At 40.8% G+C, this 22,219-nt stretch overlaps 3 protein-coding genes across 3 annotated transcripts; all 3 read left to right on the forward strand.

Moving 5' to 3' along the window:
* The first annotated feature begins 261 nt into the window (after positions 1 to 261).
* Positions 262 to 5,960, forward strand: LOC102706961 (peptidyl-prolyl cis-trans isomerase CYP71). Its single transcript, XM_015840538.2, has 14 exons — positions 262 to 536; positions 630 to 715; positions 1,043 to 1,131; positions 1,293 to 1,532; positions 1,628 to 1,749; positions 2,172 to 2,247; positions 2,338 to 2,445; positions 2,526 to 2,702; positions 3,048 to 3,265; positions 3,411 to 3,543; positions 3,678 to 3,901; positions 4,087 to 4,240; positions 4,333 to 4,429; positions 5,416 to 5,960. Exons 1-13 carry the CDS (start codon positions 307 to 309, stop codon positions 4,414 to 4,416), a joined length of 1,941 nt encoding a protein of 646 aa, XP_015696024.1. The 5' UTR covers positions 262 to 306; the 3' UTR covers positions 4,417 to 4,429; positions 5,416 to 5,960.
* A 586-nt stretch (positions 5,961 to 6,546) lies between these two features.
* LOC102719416 (monodehydroascorbate reductase 4, cytosolic) lies at positions 6,547 to 9,603 on the forward strand. Its single transcript, XM_006659623.3, has 10 exons — positions 6,547 to 6,765; positions 6,861 to 6,932; positions 7,015 to 7,066; positions 7,144 to 7,224; positions 7,657 to 7,775; positions 7,868 to 8,087; positions 8,237 to 8,355; positions 8,445 to 8,570; positions 8,722 to 8,862; positions 8,978 to 9,603. The coding sequence occupies exons 1-10, from the start codon at positions 6,718 to 6,720 to the stop codon at positions 9,299 to 9,301; spliced, it is 1,302 nt and encodes a 433-aa protein (XP_006659686.1). The 5' UTR covers positions 6,547 to 6,717; the 3' UTR covers positions 9,302 to 9,603.
* A 1,860-nt stretch (positions 9,604 to 11,463) lies between these two features.
* Positions 11,464 to 15,412, forward strand: LOC102719698 (histidine-containing phosphotransfer protein 1). The gene is made up of 6 exons (XM_006659624.3): positions 11,464 to 11,665; positions 11,760 to 11,890; positions 12,028 to 12,096; positions 13,647 to 13,718; positions 14,241 to 14,313; positions 15,103 to 15,412. The coding sequence occupies exons 1-6, from the start codon at positions 11,609 to 11,611 to the stop codon at positions 15,139 to 15,141; spliced, it is 441 nt and encodes a 146-aa protein (XP_006659687.1). The 5' UTR covers positions 11,464 to 11,608; the 3' UTR covers positions 15,142 to 15,412.
* Positions 15,413 to 22,219: the final 6,807 nt, after the last annotated feature.

Here is a 22,219-nt window from a genome sequence, read left to right on the forward strand (position 1 = left end):
GGTCCAGATCGAGTAGGACATAATTTTGCGGAGAAGGCCCTGAAGTATCCATTATTTCAGTTTCTGCCATCTCTGGGTTTGGATTGGGTGTGTCTATGTCCGTCCGATCTACCATGGGCGGCTAGGATTGAGGCGGGGAGATGGTGGGACCAGGGACTTTTTTTACGGAAACCCCCATATAGTTAATTCTTTAACACAAATTGCTCCACGACGCCGGAGCACAAAGCAGAAGCGGGGAATCTCGAGGACGAGGAGTCGAGGCTTGAGCTTCTCCCCCCTCAAATCCCCAGAACCCTAGCAGCGGAGATGGCGACGGCGAGCGATGCGCCGGCGAGCTCCGCGGTAACGACCGCCACGGACGGCGCCGAGGTCGAGAGCGGCCAGGGCAACGGCAATGGCGCCGCGCCGGCCGCGGGGAAGGAGGCGGAGGAGGGGGAGGAGATGATCGGGCCGGGCCCCTTGCCGGCGCGCCCGAGGCAGAAGCGCCCGCTCCAGTTCGAGCAGGCCTTCCTCGACGCCCTGCCCTCCGCGGCCATGTGCGTGCCGTTCTCCTCGCCGTTTTAAGGTTCGGATTTGGTGTGGGGGGCTGCGTCGGCGGAGTCGCTGATGGCGGTGGCTTGCTCTTGCAGGTACGAGAAGAGCTATATGCATCGGGATGTCGTCACCCACGTCGCCGTATCTCCTGCTGATTTCTTCATCACCGGGAGCGCAGATGGTAATCTTTTGAGCTGAAGTCCCTACAGTGTGCAATAGTGGTTCGTTTCAGTAGATGGATTAGCTTTGCGCAGCCTGTGCTGCATTTCAGATGATGTTTTGTGCAAACGGCAAGCTGTTCTATATTCGGGTGTGCATTCCACTTTGGAGCTTAGGCCTTCACTGAACAATAATTTCCAGGGCTTACCAGAATTACTGAATAGTGTTGTTTGAAAGACTTTAGATCATACGTTGATCAAATTCTGTGATATGGTATTATGGTATAATAATCAGCTGATTTCTTTCCACGTGGGAGCTTAATTACCATGATTTTCTCCCGTCTCCCCAGGGCATTTGAAATTTTGGAAGAAGAAACCGGCTGGGATTGAATTTGCTAAACATTTTCGATCTCATCTCAGTCCCATTGAAGGCCTAGCTGTGAGTGTTCAGATTCTTATACTGAATTCCCTAATTCAGGGAAAATTGTTACATTCACAATATATAAAAGTTTATTTATCTTGCAAGTTGCTACTCTCATCACTGCTCCTGTATGTCAAACTATGAACAACCTCAAATTATAGCGTAATTCAGTAATGCAGGTGAGTGTTGATGGCTTACTCTGCTGCACAATCTCCAGTGATCGATCTGTCAAGATATATGACGTTGTAAATTATGACATGATGTTCATGATGCGTCTCCCGTTTGTTCCGGGGGCAATTGAGTGGGTTTATCGACAAGGAGATGTTAAACCAAAGCTAGCTGTCAGTGATCGTAATACTCCTTTTGTTCACATATATGATACTCATTCTGGTTCAAATGATCCAATCATCTCCAAAGAGGTAATTTGTTGTCGCTTTTCTGTGTTTTGGTGTGTATTTCTCGCGGATTAAAGTAACAAAAAGATTCTTACTGCATGAGCTGCCTCTTTATGCAGATTCATGCTGGCCCAGTAAAGGTTATGAAATATAACCATGCTCACGATGTTGTTATATCTGCTGATGCGAAAGGCCTCTTGGAATACTGGTCTTCGTCTACCCTCAAGTTTCCAGAAGACGAGTATGTTGTTTCTCCCTTAGGAGTTATTTTCAATGCTTATGTAGCTTGTGCCTTGTGTTTTTGTCTTCCCCAAAACATTGATTTGAACCACCAAAAACTTGAGCTATACCTTCACCTACCACTACCTTTTCTGATAACTTTGCAACCGGAACAATGCTAGGTGATAATTAATCGGTGAACCAGCGTTGTATTATTTTTAGTAAAGGTGCACTTAAATCTTGTTCTGATTCACTTGTATGTCTTATAGTATCATATTATCCTACCTTATGTATTTGTTTTTTATATTTTATCTGCTACTCAGGCAGCATATAGCTCTGGGTTTGTCCCTTTGTGGTGGCTATATTTATATCTGTTAATAGTGTCTTGGTTAATACATCAACTATTCAACTTTTAAATGCATCTTGCCTTTTTATTTTATGCAGGGTGAACTTTCGTTTAAAAACAGACACAAATCTATTTGAAATTGCAAAATGCAAGACTAGCGTGTCTGCTATTGAGGTACTTTTTGTATTCGATTCTCAAGTTATTTGCATTTGTTGCTTCTTTATTGATAGAGATAACTCTGATGAACGAGCTTGTGTTGTCCAGGTGAGCAATGATGGCACTCAGTTTGTTGTTACATCCCCTGATCGTAGGATACGGGTATTTTGGTTCAAAACTGGGAAACTAAGACGTGTATATGATGAGTCTCTTGAGGTATGAGGTTCCGTCTGTACAATGTTTGTATGGATAAATATGTACTGTTGTAGTTCTCAACTGAATTCTGTCAATTATAGGTGGCACAAGATCTGCAAAGAAGTGATATCCCGATGTATCGTCTTGATGCTATTGATTTTGGGCGAAGAATGGCTGTTGAGAAGGAAATAGAAAAGACTGAAAACGTTCCACAGCCTAATGCTGTATTTGATGAGAGCTGCAACTTTCTTATTTATGCTACCCTTTTGGGCATAAAGGTATGTCAATTCTTTTACTGCACATTTTTCTTTGATGTATCATGTGTTTTATATCATTATATGTACTTCAGATATTTATATTATTAGTTTTTATATTTGGGATGGTAAATGCTGCTCAGGAAAATTCATCACTGATTTCATTGAGTATATTTGTCCTCGCAAAATTGCATCATATATGGATCAACTGCTAGTCAAATCAAACATGTTTTGCACTAGCTCTTGGCAGCTTGGGTCACTAGCGTACCTTAGTAGTAGTTCATGTCTTTTAGTACACCAAGTATTTAGAATATGCTCCTAGCTGATGAGTTCCTGTGTGACTAATTATGAATTCCCACAAATATGCAGATTATAAATTTGCACACCAATAAAGTTTCACGAATCCTGGGAAAGGTAGAAAATAATGAACGATTTCTGAGGATTGCTCTATACCAAGGTGACAAAGGCAATAAGAAGGTCAGAAAAATTCCTTCAGTAGCTGCAAATGTCAATGACAGCAAGGAGCCTTTATCTGACCCAACACTGCTATGTTGTGCCTTCAAGAAGCACCGAATATATCTCTTTAGGTACATTCAATGATCTGCGGAAAGGTCATATTGGCTGGTTCTGCATGCTGCTTCTTTAAAGTGTCTTTCTCCAGAAGTTTATTTATATCTGGTATTTCATAAATTTTAATATTCTGCTCCTCAAATTCCTCTTTTCATTATACAGTCGTAGAGAACCTGAGGAGCCCGAAGATGCAACTAAGGGTAGGGATGTTTTCAATGAAAAGCCCCCACCAGAAGAGCTTTTGTCTGTATCAGATTTAGGGAAAACTGCTACAACATCACTACCTGATAATTTGGTATGGTTTCTCAATAATTTATATCTGGTGATTGTCACTCTTTTTGGATGGAAGATTTGATATCTTGGTGGGATAGCCTTGAGTATTTTTACTTTTTAGGTCACCTTTATTTATAGGAATATTTCCTATTTCAGGTGATGCATACTTCTATGGGTGATATTCACTTGAGACTATATCCAGAAGAGTGTCCAAAAACCGTGGAGAATTTCACTACCCATTGCCGGAATGGTTATTATGATAATCTCATATTTCATCGTGTAATTAAAGGCTTTATGATTCAGACTGGGGACCCTTTGGGGGATGGCACTGGTGGGCAATCAATCTGGGGAAGGGAGTTCGAAGATGAATTTCACAAAAGGTATATCAGCTGTATGTATTTTCCTCTTTTTTTTTCATTTACAGAAAACAATGCAGTTCTTCGTCTTACGTGCCTTTTAGAATTGAGATGACCGAAGGCTATGCAATGTTGTTCCCAGGAAATATAGTCATGTAAACCTCGTAAGTCTATAGTGCCAACTGACAACTATGGTGGCTATTTTGCAGCTTGAGACACGACAGGCCTTTTACTCTTTCAATGGCCAATGCTGGACAAAATACCAATGGTTCCCAATTCTTTATCACAACTGTGGCAACTCCATGGCTAGACAACAAGCACACAGTGTTTGGTAGGGTTGTGAAAGGGATGGATGTTGTTCAGGTACCAGCCATTTTATATGTCAACTTATTGGTGAATTTGAATTTTATATCCTTAAATCATGTTTCCTAATACATTTTGTTTTAACATAAAAGCAAATCGAGAAGGTTAAGACCGACAAGAATGACAAACCATATCAGGATGTGAAGATTTTGAATGTTACAGTTCCCAAGACATAAGCTTAAACGATTGGTCAGTTTTCCTGCTCTTGCTACCATAATCTAACCTCATAATTCATTTGGGAATTGTCTTGAACAAGTGAATTTTCTTTTTTTTCCCTTATAAAATACATATGTTGCAAACTAATCCTTAATGGATACAAATGCCTTGTGAACATGACCTTTTTTTTTTCTGGTGACCTACATACACTGCCAGTTGTAACAATGGTTTCTGAGTGGATCTTCAAACTCTGATTTGTTCCTGCTTTGCTTATGTGGTCATCAAACCTAATTTCATAATCGTTTTGCATGGTTTATTGTGTTAGACCAAAACACTTCTGAATTTACTTTAGGAGGTCATCTATTAGTGAGCAAAAAGCACGTTGGGACTTTAGGCATTGTAGGAAAACGAAGCGGCCGGTGGTATTAATTATTGTTACCTTGTGCATTGTGTAAGAGCATCCCCAACAGCTCATTTATCTCATCCTCTGTCCTAGAAATAGAGGATAAAGAGTAAAAGTTGAGCTCCAGCAGAACATCTATTCCATCATCTATTTTTAGATGTCATCTATATTAGGAGAGATAAACTCTATATTTAGATGTTCTTTCTCCAATCCTCCAAATAGATACGAAGGATGCCATATATAGATGATCTGCTAGAGTACAAACAGATATGAAAGATTAAAGTGTTTTAGATGATTATCCAAATGAAGATATGAATGACCAAATTTAGATGAGCTGTTGGGATGCTCTAATCTCCTGTTTACCATGGCATGTTTGGGTAATGGGTTATGAAAGGTGGGATTGGGAAATGGAAATGAATGGAGGGTTGGGATGTAATGGGGTGGGAAGAATGGATGGTTGAGATTTAAAGACACCCTTTCGTGGGTAGGAAATCATTTCCCTAAACCATTAGCCAAACATGTAATTTTATTTTATTTGTAATGTTGACTGTATGAAGAAAGGTTCCATTTCTTGTAGCACCAGTGCTCTCATAGTCATGTTGTGTCCCTACTTCAGGCTTGACATGGTATGCGTGCGGTTTTTCCACCGTTTGCTGAGTCTATCGAAGACAAACCTTCTGAACATGCTGCTGTGATGCATGTTCAACCCAGAGGTGGCACCGTGTTATTTGAAGCACTACCGTTGATGAAGTATGTTTCCAAAGTTATAGCTAGCTTTCCCATCCGTAATCAAGGGCAATGGGGTTGTAACATTTATGCTGTACACGGGATCGGTATAGCAATTTAAGATGGAAACAATGTAACAATGAGGATTTTTTTTTCCTTTTGCATTCATGGGTGTAAGGATGTAAGTTATATTTGGCGAACTACCGAAACAGTTAAACTGAGCTGAGCAGAGCTGTGATTTGCTGCCGTTCAGGGGCGATGGCTTTTGGCAGGTTTCATGTTGAGGCGACTCCTTTTTTTGTAGTCATGTACTAGTATTAGAACGGATGAGTGATGATGTTACGTCGTGATCGACGTTGTGGACGTGGACGTTGTGATATTGACAGACATGGTGATGCCTGCTGATAACCAAATGTAAACGGACAATGAAGGGGGAATCCCGTGTGTTGTTTGGCCGGCCGGCGGCACGTGTGGATGCGGTGATGGATCGGGTCTTTGGTTGAAGAATGGTCGGTTGGTGCATGTCAGCATGTGGCTGCGTAGTGAACCTGGACGGACTCGAGGGGAAGTTAGGCAGGCATCCGCATCCCAGCCCTAGGCGGGTACTTGAGATAGAAGGGTTGTACTCCAATATAATGAGGAGGATGTTGTGTTGGCCGTCACCGTGGCGTCGAAAACGAAAGGAGTAGTAGTCTTGTTTTGCATTGCATTTGGTTGGTTGATGACTTGTGTAGCGTCAGCTGGGACGTGCCATTTCCTTTTTTTTTTTCCCTTTCATTGGTGAGAACGGTCAACGGAGTCGTAGATCCTACGGCGGAGAACGGAGAAAGGAGGAAGGTGTTGGGCCAGGACAGGAGCGTGCCGCGTCGCGTACTACTGGTTGGTTTGGTGGGTGTGGGAAACGAAACGAAACGAAACAAAAACCAAATCAAAAGCGAGAGGAAACGAGACGGAAGCAGAGGCGAGGCTTTCCCAACTCATGGCATGTGCGAGTCGTCGTCGCCGTCGGTATAAAAGGCGAGCCAGCGAGCGAGCCGGCCGCCGCGCTTTCCTCTCTCCCTCCCACCTGGCCACCTGCCATTCCCCTCCCTCCTCCCTTCCATCCTCTTTATTTGTCACTTGTCAGTGACTCATTCGCCCTTTCCATCGGCGCAACCCTCCCCCTCCTCCCCCTCCTCCGACGACGATCGTCATGGCGAAGCACTTCAGCTACGTCATCCTCGGCGGCGGCGTCGCCGCGGTAGCTGCCTGCCCTTCGATCCATCATCGTTCTGTTCTGCTCTGAATCTTCACGACTCGAACTGATTGCTTTGCTTTGATTCGATTTCTTTGCAGGGATACGCTGCGCGCGAGTTCGCCAACCAGGGGATAAAGCCCGGCGACCTCGCCATCATCTCCAAGGAATCGGTACATATATACATCCTTCAATTTCTCTCCTTCCTTCCTTCCTTGATCGATTCCTAATTCTCCCTCGGTCTTCTTTCTGCAGGTGGCTCCCTACGAGCGCCCTGCACTCAGCAAGGGCTACCTCTTTCCTCAAAGTACGTCACCTCCCCTCTCCACCCCCGCAATCTCTCCCATTTCTTCATGTTGCTGATTGATTCCACCCCTCAAACAGATGCCGCCAGGCTCCCCGGATTCCACACGTGCGTCGGCAGCGGCGGGGAGAGGCTCTCGCCTGAATGGTACTCCGACAAAGGTACCACCTTTCTTTTTTTTTTAATGTATAAATTTCACCCACGGTTGCTGTTCGACCCCCTTCCTTGCAAGAGTAGGATTGCTTGCTCACGTAATATTATATGGTTACTGTCTTGCCGCTAATTGTCCATCAGTTTCTTCAAAGATCCGTTGTTGTTCATCACACCCTGTCAGTGCCAGTAGTAACGTGAACGCTAACCGTTTAGTCAGCTCTACTTTATAATCCAAGTGTTACTTCATTAATTCTATCTTAGGACATCCAATTAGAGCATGCCATCTCCTTTTTTTTTATGCCAGCTAATTTAAATGGCCAAGGCCCAAGGGCATTTCTTTCTAAATGAATTGGCCACCTTTTCTGAACACTCAAGTCTTTCTGATAGCTTGATCAACAATCATTGCGGTTTCAATTACGCAATGGCTATAAATTTTTTAGGTATCGAGTTGATCCTGAGCACCGAAATTGTCAAGGCTGATCTTGCGTCCAAGACATTGACCAGTTCAGCTGGTGCAACCTTTACCTATGAGACTTTGCTCATTGCCACTGGCTCCTCGGTGAGTTCTCCACTGTACCTTTAACCCCACGATCTCATTTTTTATTTCCAAAGCTATGTTGCTCATGGCATAATATCTGTCTGCATGATCAGGTCATAAAGCTCACTGACTTTGGTGTTCAAGGAGCAGAGGCCAACAACATATTGTACCTTAGGGATATTGATGATGCTGACAAGTTGGTTGCAGCTATGCAAGCGAAGAAGGATGGAAAGGCTGTGGTTGTCGGAGGTGGCTACATTGGACTTGAGCTTAGCGCAGCCTTGAAGATCAACAATTTTGATGTCACTATGGTGTACCCTGAACCTTGGTGCAGTAAGTCTCCCTGTTCTTGCATCCAGAAAGCTTCTTACTATACATGCTGTTTTCTGAATGCCTAACAGCAACAAAGCAAATTATTCCATCTATATGGTTGTAGATGTTTTGCCATTGAATTCTCATCTTGCAAATGTCATCTGCTGCAGTGCCCCGTCTCTTCACTGCTGGCCTTGCAGCTTTCTACGAGGGCTACTACGCAAACAAAGGAATCAATATCGTAAAGGGAACCGTGGCTGTTGGTTTTGATGCTGATGCCAATGGAGATGTGAGCGCACTCTGTAGTTACCACTTAGCCAAGCACCATCTGATGTTAAGGCAAATGTTCACCTTGTTCAATCTGCTTTTTGTTGGTAGGTTACTGCAGTGAAGCTGAAGAATGGAAACGTGCTGGAAGCTGACATTGTTATTGTCGGTGTCGGAGGCCGGCCACTGACAGGCCTCTTCAAGGGTCAAGTTGAAGAGGAGAAGGGTGGAATCAAGGTTTGTCCAGTTTATGTCTATCTTTCAGATTCTACTCTGTCTCCACAACATCTTTGAGTCACCCTAATTAGCAACTCATTGAGCATTCTTTTTGAGGATGTTCTTGCTGCCTTAGATGTGCTGACATTTCCAATCGGCACTTGCTTTCCAGACTGATGCATTCTTCGCAACGAGCGTTCCTGGCGTATACGCCATTGGCGACGTGGCTGCCTTCCCGCTGAAGCTGTACAACGAGATGAGGAGAGTGGAGCACGTTGACCATGCTCGCAAATCAGCCGAGCAGGCCGTGAAGGTGAAGCCATTATCCCCATTGCCGTTCTTGATTTTCTCTCCCCATTGCCGCCATTGATCACAGCTCAGAAGTTCTTCTGCAAGCAGTAACCAAATGAGCGTGTCTTAATCTGCAGGCGATCAAGGCGAAGGAGTCCGGCGAGTCGGTGTCGGAGTACGACTACCTGCCCTACTTCTACTCGCGGTCGTTCGACATCTCGTGGCAGTTCTACGGCGACAACGTCGGCGAAAACGTGCTGTTCGGCGACAACGACCCCACGGCGGCCACGCCCAAGTTCGGCACGTACTGGGTGAAGGACGGCAAGGTCGTCGGCGTCTTCCTCGAGGGCGGCTCGGCGGAGGAGAACCAGGCCATTGCCAAGGTCGCCAGAGCCCAGCCGCCGGTGGCCGACGTCGAGGCTCTCAAGAAGGAAGGCCTCGACTTTGCTGCCAAAATCTGAACATTACTACGTTAGGTTGCATTTACTACTGCTGCCATATTTCCTTTTTTTGTTCTTCATGATGATTTTGGTAGCTCCCATGGAAGATTCGCTTTTCTTTTCTGATTGTGAATTTGTGATGTTTATAGCCGCTGTGGCATGATCCCAATAATGTTTGTACCCTGTAGTAGCATCTGTGTTTATGGTTGCCATGGATTAGGCTGTGCTTGGGTAGTTGCTCGAGTAAATTTGGCAAATGAAATCAGAACAGTTTTAGACAAATTTGAGTTAGTACGAAATGAATTTGCTTTATCTTCTGAACATTCCGAAATTCTAAGTATTTATAACGGTGTGTCATTGCTGGGATTTATATTTTTATGGGAATTTATAATCGCGGTAGAAAAAATATATGTTTGCGATTGACATAACATTTATGCGCCTTCGGTCTCTTTTCTTGTCCCTTGGATAACAATATAGTGGTTCTCATTACTTAAAACTTAAAAGGTTAAACAATAACTTATTTTTTAACATATGCATAAAAAGACTTATTCTAACGTATACATAAAATAGGCTAACAATTCATAAAAAAATGACAAAATTATATGAATATTCAAATATAGGTATAAATGAAGCAAAGTCACATGTAACAACAAAATACATGTTAAGAAAAAAGCTAAAATTGCGCATTACATATATGTGTGATTTTAGACTTAGCAATGTACAATTTCAGGTGACTAAAAAACTAAAAAACTCACATATTCTCATGTGCTTAAAATCTAAAAATATCTATCGGATTTATTGACAACAGATGGAATCCACCTGCGAGCTTGCTAGTTATCAACAGTTCAGTACTAGCTTTCGCTCTTTCGTTATTGATTTGCAATAATACGCTAAACCACAACGCACGCATTTATGGATCATTACTAGTAAGTTAGAAATTTTAATAGTATGCTATTTGCTAATTTACAATTCAGGGTAGCACGAATAGAAAACAATGAGAAGATTGTACGACCCCGTTGACATTGCATTTACATTGTTAGAATATTGTATAGAAAATCGATTGCATCTACCAGCTAGATTTTGCTTTAACATCACTCACATTCGGTCTTCCATTCACTAAAACTTAGAGGCACATGGTGTCATAGTTCCTTCCTTGGTAACCCAATATTTTTTTTGGTTGTAATTTTTAATTAAATAAATTATACAATATGTAAAGCTTTGGCACATTCTTGAGAGAAAATACCAGTTGTCACTTCTTAATTATGCAATAAAGTCTCCAAGCTGTTGCTTAGATGAAGTAAGTCAACTAACAAGCCTGCTTTTGGTGTCTTTGTGGTTATTTAGGATCAACTTAATTTGCTTCATAAATGACTTGCAGATAGCTGCGTGATCATATTAAACATGAAATAAATATGCACAGTTAATCATTTCTAACCCAAGGCTCACTCCAAGAGATAAGAGACTGCAAAATAAAAATTATCCAAAATATGCCAGAATCCTAGCTACTGAGCAAGATCCTTATATGTACATCATCTAACTTTATCACTGATGGGTGACCTAGATAGAGGTGGACCCATGTATCAGTTACATAGAGTCACCTGATTTTAAGTATGAGGATTCAAGTAAAACTTAAAGTTCTATCTCACAACAGAAAAGAAATTAAAACCTACATGGAAAACAAATTCTTGATTCCTAACTATAAAATGATATCCTGTAACGTACATAGATGGAATTATATTTCAGTGATATAAAGGCACATAAATTCACATTAGACGATTGAAATCCCTTACACCATATTTTTTTTAAAAAAATTATTCTAAAATTTATCTTCAAGACTACACCATTTGATTGGTGTGTTAAGGCAATATTTTAGGCTTATAAAATGTCTCGCTGGTGTGGACACCTACGTGGCAAAAAATACCGACGCACCACTCGATCATGGCACGATAAAACTATTTTGCCACGTCATATGAGATACGTGGCCAGAGTACCAGACGATACATATTTGTAAATAAATTTTTGGACGTTTTAATTTGAAAAGTAAATATTAAAAAAATGCAAGAAAGAAAAAAATTTCCAGCTACCAAATCAAATGAAGTAGAAATTAAAATTGTAGCGCACAAAAGCAAAGAAATTAAAACCTGCCTGCCTGGGAATCCAATTCCCACTCCTCTCCATATAAATCACACGCTTGGCATCGCTCCGATTCCCATCCCATTCCATTCCCCCATCCATCTCCTCGCCGATTCCCGATCTGAGTGAGGAGCACGCTCGCTGCCGCTGCTGCTCGCGGAGGAGGGGGAGGAAGAGGTAGCCAGCCAGCCAGCCATGGCGGCCGCGCTGACCAACCAGCTCAACGCCCTCGTCAATAACATGTTCGCCATGGTGAGGACATTTCCTCTTTGTTTCCGCGCCATTTTGGGCGGAATTCCGGCGGATGGACGATGAGATTTTTTTTGTTGCTCTGGTCGGGGGCTAGGGTTTGCTGGACGACCAATTCCAGCAGCTGCAGATTCTCCAGGACTCCAGCGCCCCGGACTTCGTCTCCGAGGTGGTCACGCTCTTCTGCGACGACGGCGAGCGGATCATCTGCGAGATCGCCAGGCAGCTGTACGTGCTTACTGTGTGCTCTTTGCTCAATCGTGTCTCGTGCCCCCCCGTGGTGTGCGATCGACCGTATCATTCGTGAAATTGTGGGTTTAGGTTGATTTTGGTTTGGGATTTGGTTGCTGTGTGTGTGTGTGCAGGGAGAAGCCAAATGTGGACTTCGACAGGGTGGACTCCTACGTGCATCAGCTCAAGGGGAGCAGCGCAAGGTGAGCATTTTTTCTCCTGTCCTTTTCAATATGTGCATGGATGATTGTTGGGAATGGGAATTGTTGCTGTTATTGGGCGTTTCACCCATAAATTGGGTGTGGGATCCCCCCCCCTAAAATTGGAGAATTTAAAGCATCATGTGAGGCATCTAGCCAGCTTGTCATCCGTTTTGATTATTGCATCTTTTTTTGGAGTATAATCTGACAAAAATGGTCCATTCCCCCCAAAGTGATCAGTCGAACAGCTGCGCTGCAGCGGTTCACAACTTCACATTCCTATATTGTCATCCGTTTGCTAACTGTTTCTATCATGTAGATATGACAAATTTAGTCCGCTAGGACATTAATCAGCCAGTTCATGTAGTAGCATTCATATTCTCCTGTTACGAGTGTTGCTCCAGATCTATTCGAGGAGGATTGTCATATGCTTCATTGTTGCAGCATTCCATGACATAGATTTTAAAATATGCTGATGTTCCATCACACTATTTGATGGTTTAAAGAATGTTACTTCATATCAAATGACTTGGTTTACACGTGTGATGCCTATAATTTGAAATACTCCATATTTAGGAGTAGTATATCTATGTTTGTTTAGAGTTGTAATTGTTATTTTCCAAACTAAGTATGTTATTGTATTTTGATTAGTAGGTCATTAAAAGATCACTACTAGAAAATATATCATAGACTAGGGAGAAAAGAGTCTAATATTACTCCTAACCAGACCATCAACTACTTCACCATGGATTGTCCTTCAGAGTTTCTATTCACCATATCCACAAACAGTATTAGGATGGCACACAGCATGTAAAATTCCTGTTTAAGAACCTTCATTTCTTTCGGTGTCGTCAAATAAATCTTTCTGATGTCTACAAAAGAAATGTTTCCATTTGATCTCTACTTACTGAATCTTTGAAGATTTCCTTACTTGATCATATCCACAGGTGCTATCAAATTTCCTCTTGTTTCAGATCTAAGTAGTACCTACAATTTTAATCTTACTCTTTATCGGTAGATCCTCAGAATGATGTGCTAAGGTACATTTTGTGAGAGCAGCAAGGTACATTGAACCTATTCAAACAGGTTACCTGGAGTTTAACCAGAACATATACCAGACTAGGACGTTATATTTTTTCAAAAGAGAATTCTTAACTAGAAAGTGACAAACAAATCCTTTTGCCTATTCAATTTGGGTTCAGATATATTTATGGCACCACTGTGTTATTCTAGAACCAAATTTTGCATGAGGATAAGTCACCATTGTTCTTAATGCAATTTTATACACATATTTAGAACTAGAACAACCCATCGGCAGTGGCAGTCATATGCATCACTAGAAATATAAATATTGCTGATACTAAACTCACGAACCAGATGGAAAAACCAAAACACATGCAAATCTGATGCTAAACTATCATCACTATCCCAGAGTTCCTAGTGGATCACTGATAATATTGCCTTGTTGAAAAATAATAAAATCAGTTTCTTGTGTTTTCATTAAAGCAGTGCGAGGGGCCTTCCTGACTATATATATTTTTTATGTTGTGCAGTGTTGGTGCTCAGAAAGTGAAGAACACTTGCATTCAGTTCCGTGAATTTTGCCAGCAGAAGAGCAGAGATGGGTTAGTACATATTAATACAGCATTACCATTTTTATCATACACACCTTAATAATGGCATAGTGCCCTCTGTTGTGACATTTTCCTATTATTAGTGTTTTCTGTGGTGTAATGTTGATTGAGTTGCTTGCAATATTTTTCTGTTGTAACATATCTTCATGGACAGCAGCGATTGCCAGTCTCAACTCTGCCTGTTGATTTAGGATCATAATTGCTTCACTGCAATTTCCTAGATAATAGCATCTCTTAGAAAAGTGTGATTAATGTAAGCAACTCGGTGGCAGACATGCCTTCATTAAAACTGACATAGTGGTAGGTTGTCCACTATGCCCCCCCAAATATTTTAGCATGCAGATTTGTGGTCGAACCAAGTTGTCCCATCCTCTCTGGATGTTGTGCAACTATCCATTAGATAAATATACATTATGTTGATCTTTATATCTTCAATTCTGTAATATGCTGAAACAAATGTGTTATTTTGTGACAATTGTTCCCTTGTTGTGTTGGACTTTTTTCCTTTACCAGGTGCCTCAAAACATTGGATTTGGTGAGGACTGAATTCTATGATCTGCGCAGCAGGTTTCAGGCTATGCTTCAGGTACTACCTTACGTTCTCAAAATTCATCTTGGATCTGTGGTGTAGGAGTGGCCATATTAAGGGTAAATGATTTTGCCTGAGTGATCTGTAAGGATTACTTTATGTAAAAGCATTAAGTTGTAGAGGTGATGGGGCATAATGGAATTATTGCTGTTACTTTGACGTGCAAAACAAAAACAATCAACAACGATTAGTGTTTAGTGAATGAATACCATTAGTTTTTCCATGACACATATATGAGGTAGTACAGTGGAATAGCAGTTGCTGTGAAACATTAAATGTCATGTGAGATAATGGCAGTCGGCAGAAGGCGAGCACAGACATGAACATAGTATCTTCAGTTCTTTACAGAGTTGGTAAAATTCTGTCATTTCCGGTGCTAATTTGTACTTGAGCCATTAAGCGGTAGTGCGGTACCACTTGGTGGGACGTGTGGTAATTATTACTTAAAGATATTGCACTCAAAAACCTTGTTTGTATTATAACTATTCTATAACCTTATGCGTGCGTGAATTAAAAAAAAACCCCTTATTTGTGGATATATCTAAGGGGATAGTTACAAGTGGCCTAGAGTTGTTTGTTCTCCAACCTATACTTTTCCTTCTCGTAGTATGGGTAGACCGTATGTTTTGCATGATCCTTAATTCTGGAGTGCATCCTTTCAATTTCTTGGACTGATGGGAAAGAAAGGGAAAAAAAATCTGGGGCTGTCAAAACCTTACTAGTCTTCTGATGATACTTATCCTAACCATTTATGGAACTGATCTGTTATTTTGCTTTCCAATGCAGCTGGAGCAGCAAATCCAGGCTTGTTACCCTAAACATTGAATTAGCGCAATGAAGTGGAGCTGGATATTTACATAACTTTATTGTGTCCTTGGAATAGTAGAAAATGCTCGGTTAGTTTATAGCTTGGGAGTCATTTCGTCTGGAAGTCTGTAGTTGTTTAGCAACAGTCTGATCTAGATTTGGCACCTTTGTTACTGCAGTAATCTCTCTACATTTCTGTGATGTAGTAATCGTTCTAAATATCTGTGATGGGGACAACCATTTTCAGCAATCTAAAGTATAAGTAGTTGTCTGGTGATTCCGTTGTTTACTTCTGTTCATTTCAGCAGTTTGGCGGGATATGTTATTAGCGTATGATTAATCAAGCATTAGCTATTATAAACTTGAAAAAAATGGCTTATTTGAGTTTTTTAGAGACTTCTAATTTGGCTGTCTTTGATTATGTTTAATGCCTTCATAATTACTTTAGTTGCAAAGTTCATGCGCCACCTAGAGCTTCATTTGTTTTTTATTCACATTATAACGCCGTATAAGGTTGCAGCATACATTTGTGAATTCAAGATCATCTAAGTTGAATGCAGAAAAAAAAAATCATCACGTATGCATGTTAACGGTTTACTTCACTAACAACAAACAACGGGGATTTTCCATTGATCCTTACTGGTACTTCTTCGGAGATGTCCTAGCTATGATCATCGTGCATTTTCACTGTCCCATATCAATCAATATTACTATTTCTATAGGACAATGACTTCAAATTCAGATTGCTCCTTTCACTGGTGCTGATTGATAATTGTGATGGCCAAGGGCACTCCGGTGAACCATGAACCTACCGCCATGTCTCTTGATGTTCATAATTCCCTAGGATAAACATGAGCTGTACACTGTAGCGAAATAAAAACAACAGCTAAGGTTTATTTCGACTACATATATTGACTGAACGTAGCAGGGCAGTAAACATGGGAAAAAAATGGTTGTCATTGCTGTAATTTTCTACCTGATGATTGGTTTAGTAGTCTCATCTGTTGATCTGTACATACTCGAGAGATGATCTAGTCGCCGGCGCCGCCAGCCGCCAGGATGACGGCGGCGTCCGCGGCCTTCCGCTGGAGATCAGCTGGTAGCCTCGCCGCATCTTCACCGTCCCAGTTTTATTTTCATCCTGGCTTTCCGACATTATTTATACCCTTCCTTTTCATATTATAACATTTTTTTACTTTACCTAGATTTGAAGTTTTAATCTTAAATTTGGAGTTTTTTTCATCGCAGTTTATTTTCTGGTCTTTGTTTTCAAGATATATATATATATATATATATAATTTTATTTGTAATTATGTCATTTGACTTTTTCTTATAAAAAAAAATCAAACAATCACACCCTGATTGTCTTCATACGTACGGCCGCTTTTTCTTAAGCTCTTTTAATCTGTCCCAGTGTCTCCCTTCTAGCTGGGTGAAAATGCTGCTTGTGTATCGTGTTTTTATTTTCTCCTATCGTTGGATGTGTCCCGCTGGTGCCAAGGAGGTATGTCCTATGATCTGGTAGTCTAGTGCTGTGTGTTTCAGTTGTTTTAGCTCTTTTGACTTGTAAAACCGGTATCCTGCTCTAAACGCTGGTTATCTTGCTTTAATTAAAAATGGGCTATAGCCTTTTCTAAAAAAATGTGATTCATGCAAATGTTATCCTCCTATACTATTATTGGTTAATCAAACCGTTGCTTAGGTCAAGTTAATTACTTTTAGATTGACGCAATGTTTTTAAGTCGTCTAGTCGACTCTAGTCGCCATAGAATCGACCAGGCGATTAGTCATCGACCAAACCGATTAGTCGAGTCTAGTCGTCTATGACATTTCAGGCATACATAATATATAATTTCTATATGTAGTGTGTGTATACATACACTGTACCATGGCCACGACCCATATTTTCATTCTGGCCTTGTATTTAGCCCTCCTCTTGGGATTATTAGCCTGGGAAGCAAGGGCGAAGCTAGGATAAATGGTCATCGGGGTCAATACTCAGTACTAACTGAGCATTAACAGATGTTAGGACAGAGGCTAGTGGGGTCTAAGCTGGCCAAAAAATAGCTTGTACAAGGCTGACTGAATTTTCGTCGGTGTCGGCTAACCCAGCCAATGAACATAGCTTTGCCCCTTCTGGGAAGCAAGTTCTACTAGCCTTGTTAGCTAGAGATGAGGTATCTGGAGCAGCTGAGGAAGCTGAGGCAGCAACAGCACCACCTGATGCAGTCAAGGAGGCAATAGCATTTACATGCAGATCAGGCATGATCAATTCAACATTTTCACGATGCCGTCACATGTCACCATCGTCAGAGGAGGAGCTCATCTTCGTCAGTCCCTTGGACGCAAAGGGGCAGCGCAGGCGGGAGCTTCACCAAGGGGCCAGAGCCGCAGAGGTTGAGACGAGAGAGGATGTAGCCGTCAGTACAGAGGAACAAGCACAACCGCTAGGAGAAAATTAGAAGAGAATAGGAGGCAGACATGTGATGGGTTAAGTCCTGAGCAATGTGCAGTATATTCCTAACCCTAATGGGCCATATTTCTAGGCCATTTACTCATCTCGCAACCCAGGTAAGTAGGCCCGTCCGGAAAGTACTCCGAACCTGGTCATCCACCCTCTAGTCAAACGACTAATCATGACCAATCGGTCGACCAGGTTTCTAATTGAGCTGGAGTCCCTGATCGAGGTCAGATCACCGATAAGGACGACTAATCAGATAACTTGAAAGCATTAGATTGACGTGTAGTAAAAGAGAAATTTTACAGGCCTTAAGATAATGCATGAAGTAATACATGAAGGAATTAACCCTTTACACTACAAATAGCTCCAGTTGAATAGTACCCAAAGACACAAATTTTACATTGTGTTATATATATTTCATAACCTTCCTGAGATAGTAAAATTACTTATACCAGAAAATAACAATTTTACCATCCTTAAGAAGGTATCTAGAGGTATCACATTTTTTTAGTATAAAATTTAATAGCTCCTGATATTTTATAAAATTTTGAGTGTAAATCTTGGTACTTAGAGGTATTTTCTCAATGACATAAAATTGCCCATCAGAAAACTTCCAGAACTCAGCCCTTTTATTCACCTGGTGTGATTTTTCATATCTTATACCTCTTGGGTGGCTGATGTAAGTGACTCCAGATATTTATCCTGAAAAACTGCACGCAAATTTGCAATGGATTCTGGGCAGTTTAGGTGAAAATTGGGTGAGTTGTGTCCGTTGTTGTGGAGAGTGTAGTCCTTGGAACCCAAATGAATGGAACCATGTAGACGTAGGTTTGGTGGTATCGCTGCTGCACTGGCCATCCATCCAACAACATGTTACTCCCTACACTGCATGCACGTACAGCAGATTCAGGTTTAGCTGCATTACGGCACTGCAATTTTTCTTGATTGGTGCAGCACTGTTGAGGCTTGAGAACAGCAATAAATCAATGTCACATGCTTGGTGCCACTTGACTGTTGAACTGGCCCTTGTTGATGGCATCTGATCTTAGTGGACTTGTTCATCGTACATCTACTGGTACTATACTTCGCAAACGTGGTCCTAAAATACACATATATACTTAGGAGAATAGAAGTATAATAGCGTTGGGCTTGCTACTGCCATGGAATAAATCATTTCATTTACATTGTTTATTCGTCTGAATTTGGATATGAGTACAATCAATTATTTTTCTTTCGTGCAAACTGAGCGTTCGTGGTTTGGTCAGGTTCCTTATGGTGGGATTTGTCCAGTGTTCGTTAGCGTTACTTATCCATTGATAGCACAACTAGTTCATAGGGGTGAATATACCCATATGTATATAAATATTAGGTCCGACTAATGATCAAATATTTAAAAATTTTAATTCTATCAATTAAATCAAGTTATTATCGTTGGATAATAATCTAAAGGGATGCACACAAGTCAAAAAAACTCATACACATCCTCCCCCAGTCCCCCAATGGATTGCGCGTATGTTTAACAGAAGAACAAAAAGTTAAACGTTTGATCAATACTACCTCCGTCCCATAATAACTTCATTTTTCGTTTTTCCGTGTCCAACGTTTAACCATTCTTCTTATTTGAAAAAGTTATTAAAAAAACTTAAAAAAATTAGTCACGCATAAAATACTATTTATGTTTTATCATGGAGTAAGAATAAAAATATTAAACGCAAAAAAAATTCAAATAAGACAAAGAGTCAAAATATTGTATCAAAAAACTAAAAAATAATCTAATTTCAGGACGGAGGTAGCAGCAAAAGTGTCGAGGAAATAATTTATAGTCTTACCGGCTAGCACCACAAGTAGTGCTAGGTTCAAGACTCACTCCTACTAAATATTAGACCAGTCTCAATACATGTTTTATGGGTGTCATGCACATTAAATATGATGTTATATTAATAAAATTGCTGACTTCACAGCATGACAGGGTCATTAAATAAGAGAGTTTCATGAGTTGAGAGAGAAGTTTAATCTACATGAAACTAATCTGGCTCGATTACCTATGCCATAAAACTATGTATTAAGACTGACCGATTGATACGAAAGATTCCTTTTATCCAACTTTTTCTTTGTTTTTACACATAAAAGTTTACACGCATGGTAGATTGGTAGTTGCTCTATCGTTCGGTTTTTTCTAGGTAGGAAGAACATCACAAAGGTGAAAACTGACAGCCAATTGCACCATTTCTTATCCCCAGCTTCTTCAGAAAGGGAAAAAAAATTCGTAGTAATGCTGAAGCTGAAGGAGCAAGTTGGGTGTGCTGCTGGATGCACGTTCTTGGCAGGCAGTTGGCATTTGCAGGAAATCTGTTCCCCTGCCGGCCTAATAATGCGAATCAATGCAAGGCACGCCGGGTAGGTTTGGTTTAGCAGCATTTGCATCTCATGCCATCTCTCTTGCTTCCTCCTGCTGCTGCACCACACACACTGGCTCTTACAACAGTATCACCACATATCATCAATCCAGCAGAGTACTCATCCCCACTTCACTACTCTTTGATGATGTGATCCGTGCAGACATCCAACATGCGTGCGGATGCAGTTGGTGGCACCATCGCCAGAAATGCTTACTGTTGAAATGGGACTAGCTAGTATCAATGTTCAATGCTGAAATCAAGAAAAAGGATTTGCTGTTGTAATTAAGGCCTTGATTAGTTCCAAAAACTATCGTAGCGAATCTTTAGACATCTAAATAGAGCGTTAAATATAAATAAATATTAAAACTAATTATACAGTTATGGGGAATGTGAAATGGATCTTTTGAGCCTAATTAAGACATGATTAGCATAAGTGCTATAGTAAGCAATATGTGCTAATGATGGATTAATTAGATTTAAAAGATTCGTCTCGCGGTTTTCAGGCGGAATCTAAATAATTAGACTACGTTTAATACTTTAAATTTGTGACGGTACGCGTCGACGTGACCCCGCCTAAGTTGTAACCGATCTGCGTCGTGTGATGTACATACTATTATTATTTTCTCCGTCTTAAAATACTCTAATCTAGCACTTAAAATTTATCTTAAAATATAATAGCATCTACTCTCATGTTCTCTTTTTAACTAATCATAATTTTTTACCACTAAAGTTTTCAACCTAATTTCCATTCTCAACCAATTAAAACACTTATTCATTTAATTTTACCATTTTTCTTAATCCATTTTATGTATAAAAGTTTTTATATTTTGTAACGAAGAAGTAACTAGTAGTTACTGGATGATTGATAGAAAAGGTTTTCGTGCAATCACTCGTTGACAACAACACCTTTTGTCATACAGCTAGTCATCTTTAATGACTTCATCTGTTTCAGTCTTGTTGAGTAGAGTACAACTTAAACTCTACTCACCAAATGCAAATAGAACTATGCTAGTGGCAACAGATAGAAATGTGCTCATGCTGGCAAGATCAAGATCAAAATCACAGGACCTGATGAGTAAAGCAGGGCAAAGAGCAGCAGTATAAAAGGGGACAGGAATAGTATAAGTTCTTAATTCAGTGAGAGGAGTGGAAGAATGGCAAGGGCAAGAGGCATTCAAAGAGCTGTACCTTCTTCCTTTGTACTTTACAAACCCTAGCAGTAGCTCTGTAGCTAACGATGTGCACTTCTCAAGATCCGTTATATATCTGAAATTTTCAAGTCCCCAGGGTACATGCATTCACTGCCCGCCTTGTGACAGCAAAGATCAGGCACAGTTAGCAAGTTGGAGGAAATGCAATTGCTTGATTGGCCATGTTCAGATAGTTCAGTTTAAGATCAACTCTGAACTTATTTTTTTTCTTCAGATAATGCATGGCTCAATCAACTCTGAACCGAAGTTCCAAATATAAGACGATTGTGCAGAAATGCATGTGCCACAACATGTATATTATGGATCAATGGACTAGATCTTCCATGTTGAAGGTTGAACAGCTACATGTTGGTTTACTTTGTGCATTACTTGTTGGTCGGTTAATTGACCTTTTCATTTCAGTACCAGTCCTGTTCAGTGTTCACTTCTCCTTTTATGGTGCTGCTGCATGCTGGACAATTTTATGAGCCTCCCAAGTATGGTAAATAATCAATTTAGAACAGATCACAACACCAAATCTACCCAATGGTATTGCTACACATTCTTGGTTTTTAATTTATGTTGCGTACCAACCAATACAGCCCCAACTGTGGCAATGCATGCTGCTGTAAACTTACAGGGGATCCACTGCTTGACCTGCAGCTGCATGTTTGGGCATATTCTCTTAATGACATGTGTCAAATCAATTTGCTTATCATAGAAGCAAGACTAATTGCACATAGAAACAAGCATACTGTTGTTCATTCACTACTACTCTACATGCATTTTTGCAACCTACTGTGTTTGTTATACCCAGCAGGAGTACATTCAGATACTGAATTCCAAATACATGTTCTAGAATTGCACTTGTTTTGTTAGGCTGGTGTAACAGGATGCCAAAAATTAGATAATCACAACGTGGTCAGTTAATCTATTGTCTGTCAGTCCGTTGTTTAAGGAAGGACTCAGCACGTACAAATAAGACTAAATGATGGTTTCTGGAAGTGTCAAAGTCCAACAGTGTCGATGAACTGATCAGTCAACTG

Source organism: Oryza brachyantha, chromosome 8 (assembly GCF_000231095.2).
Source record: "Oryza brachyantha chromosome 8, ObraRS2, whole genome shotgun sequence".
NCBI classification, from domain to species: domain Eukaryota; kingdom Viridiplantae; phylum Streptophyta; class Magnoliopsida; order Poales; family Poaceae; genus Oryza; species Oryza brachyantha.

What these genes read in the sequence shown, in the direction of transcription:
- LOC102719698 (XM_006659624.3), top strand. Translation starts at nt 11,609, where the DNA reads ATGGCGGCCGCGCTGACCAACCAGCTCAACGCCCTCGTCAATAACATG. An exon ending in TCAATAACATGTTCGCCATG is followed by an intron (nt 11,666 to 11,759) that starts GTGAGGACATTT and finishes GTCGGGGGCTAG; the next exon opens with GGTTTGCTGGACGACCAATT. An exon ending in TGCGAGATCGCCAGGCAGCT is followed by an intron (nt 11,891 to 12,027) that starts GTACGTGCTTAC and finishes GTGTGTGTGCAG; the next exon opens with GGAGAAGCCAAATGTGGACT.
- LOC102719416 (XM_006659623.3), top strand. Translation starts at nt 6,718, where the DNA reads ATGGCGAAGCACTTCAGCTACGTCATCCTCGGCGGCGGCGTCGCCGCG. An exon ending in TCGGCGGCGGCGTCGCCGCG is followed by an intron (nt 6,766 to 6,860) that starts GTAGCTGCCTGC and finishes ATTTCTTTGCAG; the next exon opens with GGATACGCTGCGCGCGAGTT. An exon ending in AGGAGAAGGGTGGAATCAAG is followed by an intron (nt 8,571 to 8,721) that starts GTTTGTCCAGTT and finishes CTTGCTTTCCAG; the next exon opens with ACTGATGCATTCTTCGCAAC.
- LOC102706961 (XM_015840538.2), top strand. Translation starts at nt 307, where the DNA reads ATGGCGACGGCGAGCGATGCGCCGGCGAGCTCCGCGGTAACGACCGCC. An exon ending in GTCCCATTGAAGGCCTAGCT is followed by an intron (nt 1,132 to 1,292) that starts GTGAGTGTTCAG and finishes TCAGTAATGCAG; the next exon opens with GTGAGTGTTGATGGCTTACT. An exon ending in AAGGGATGGATGTTGTTCAG is followed by an intron (nt 4,241 to 4,332) that starts GTACCAGCCATT and finishes TTAACATAAAAG; the next exon opens with CAAATCGAGAAGGTTAAGAC.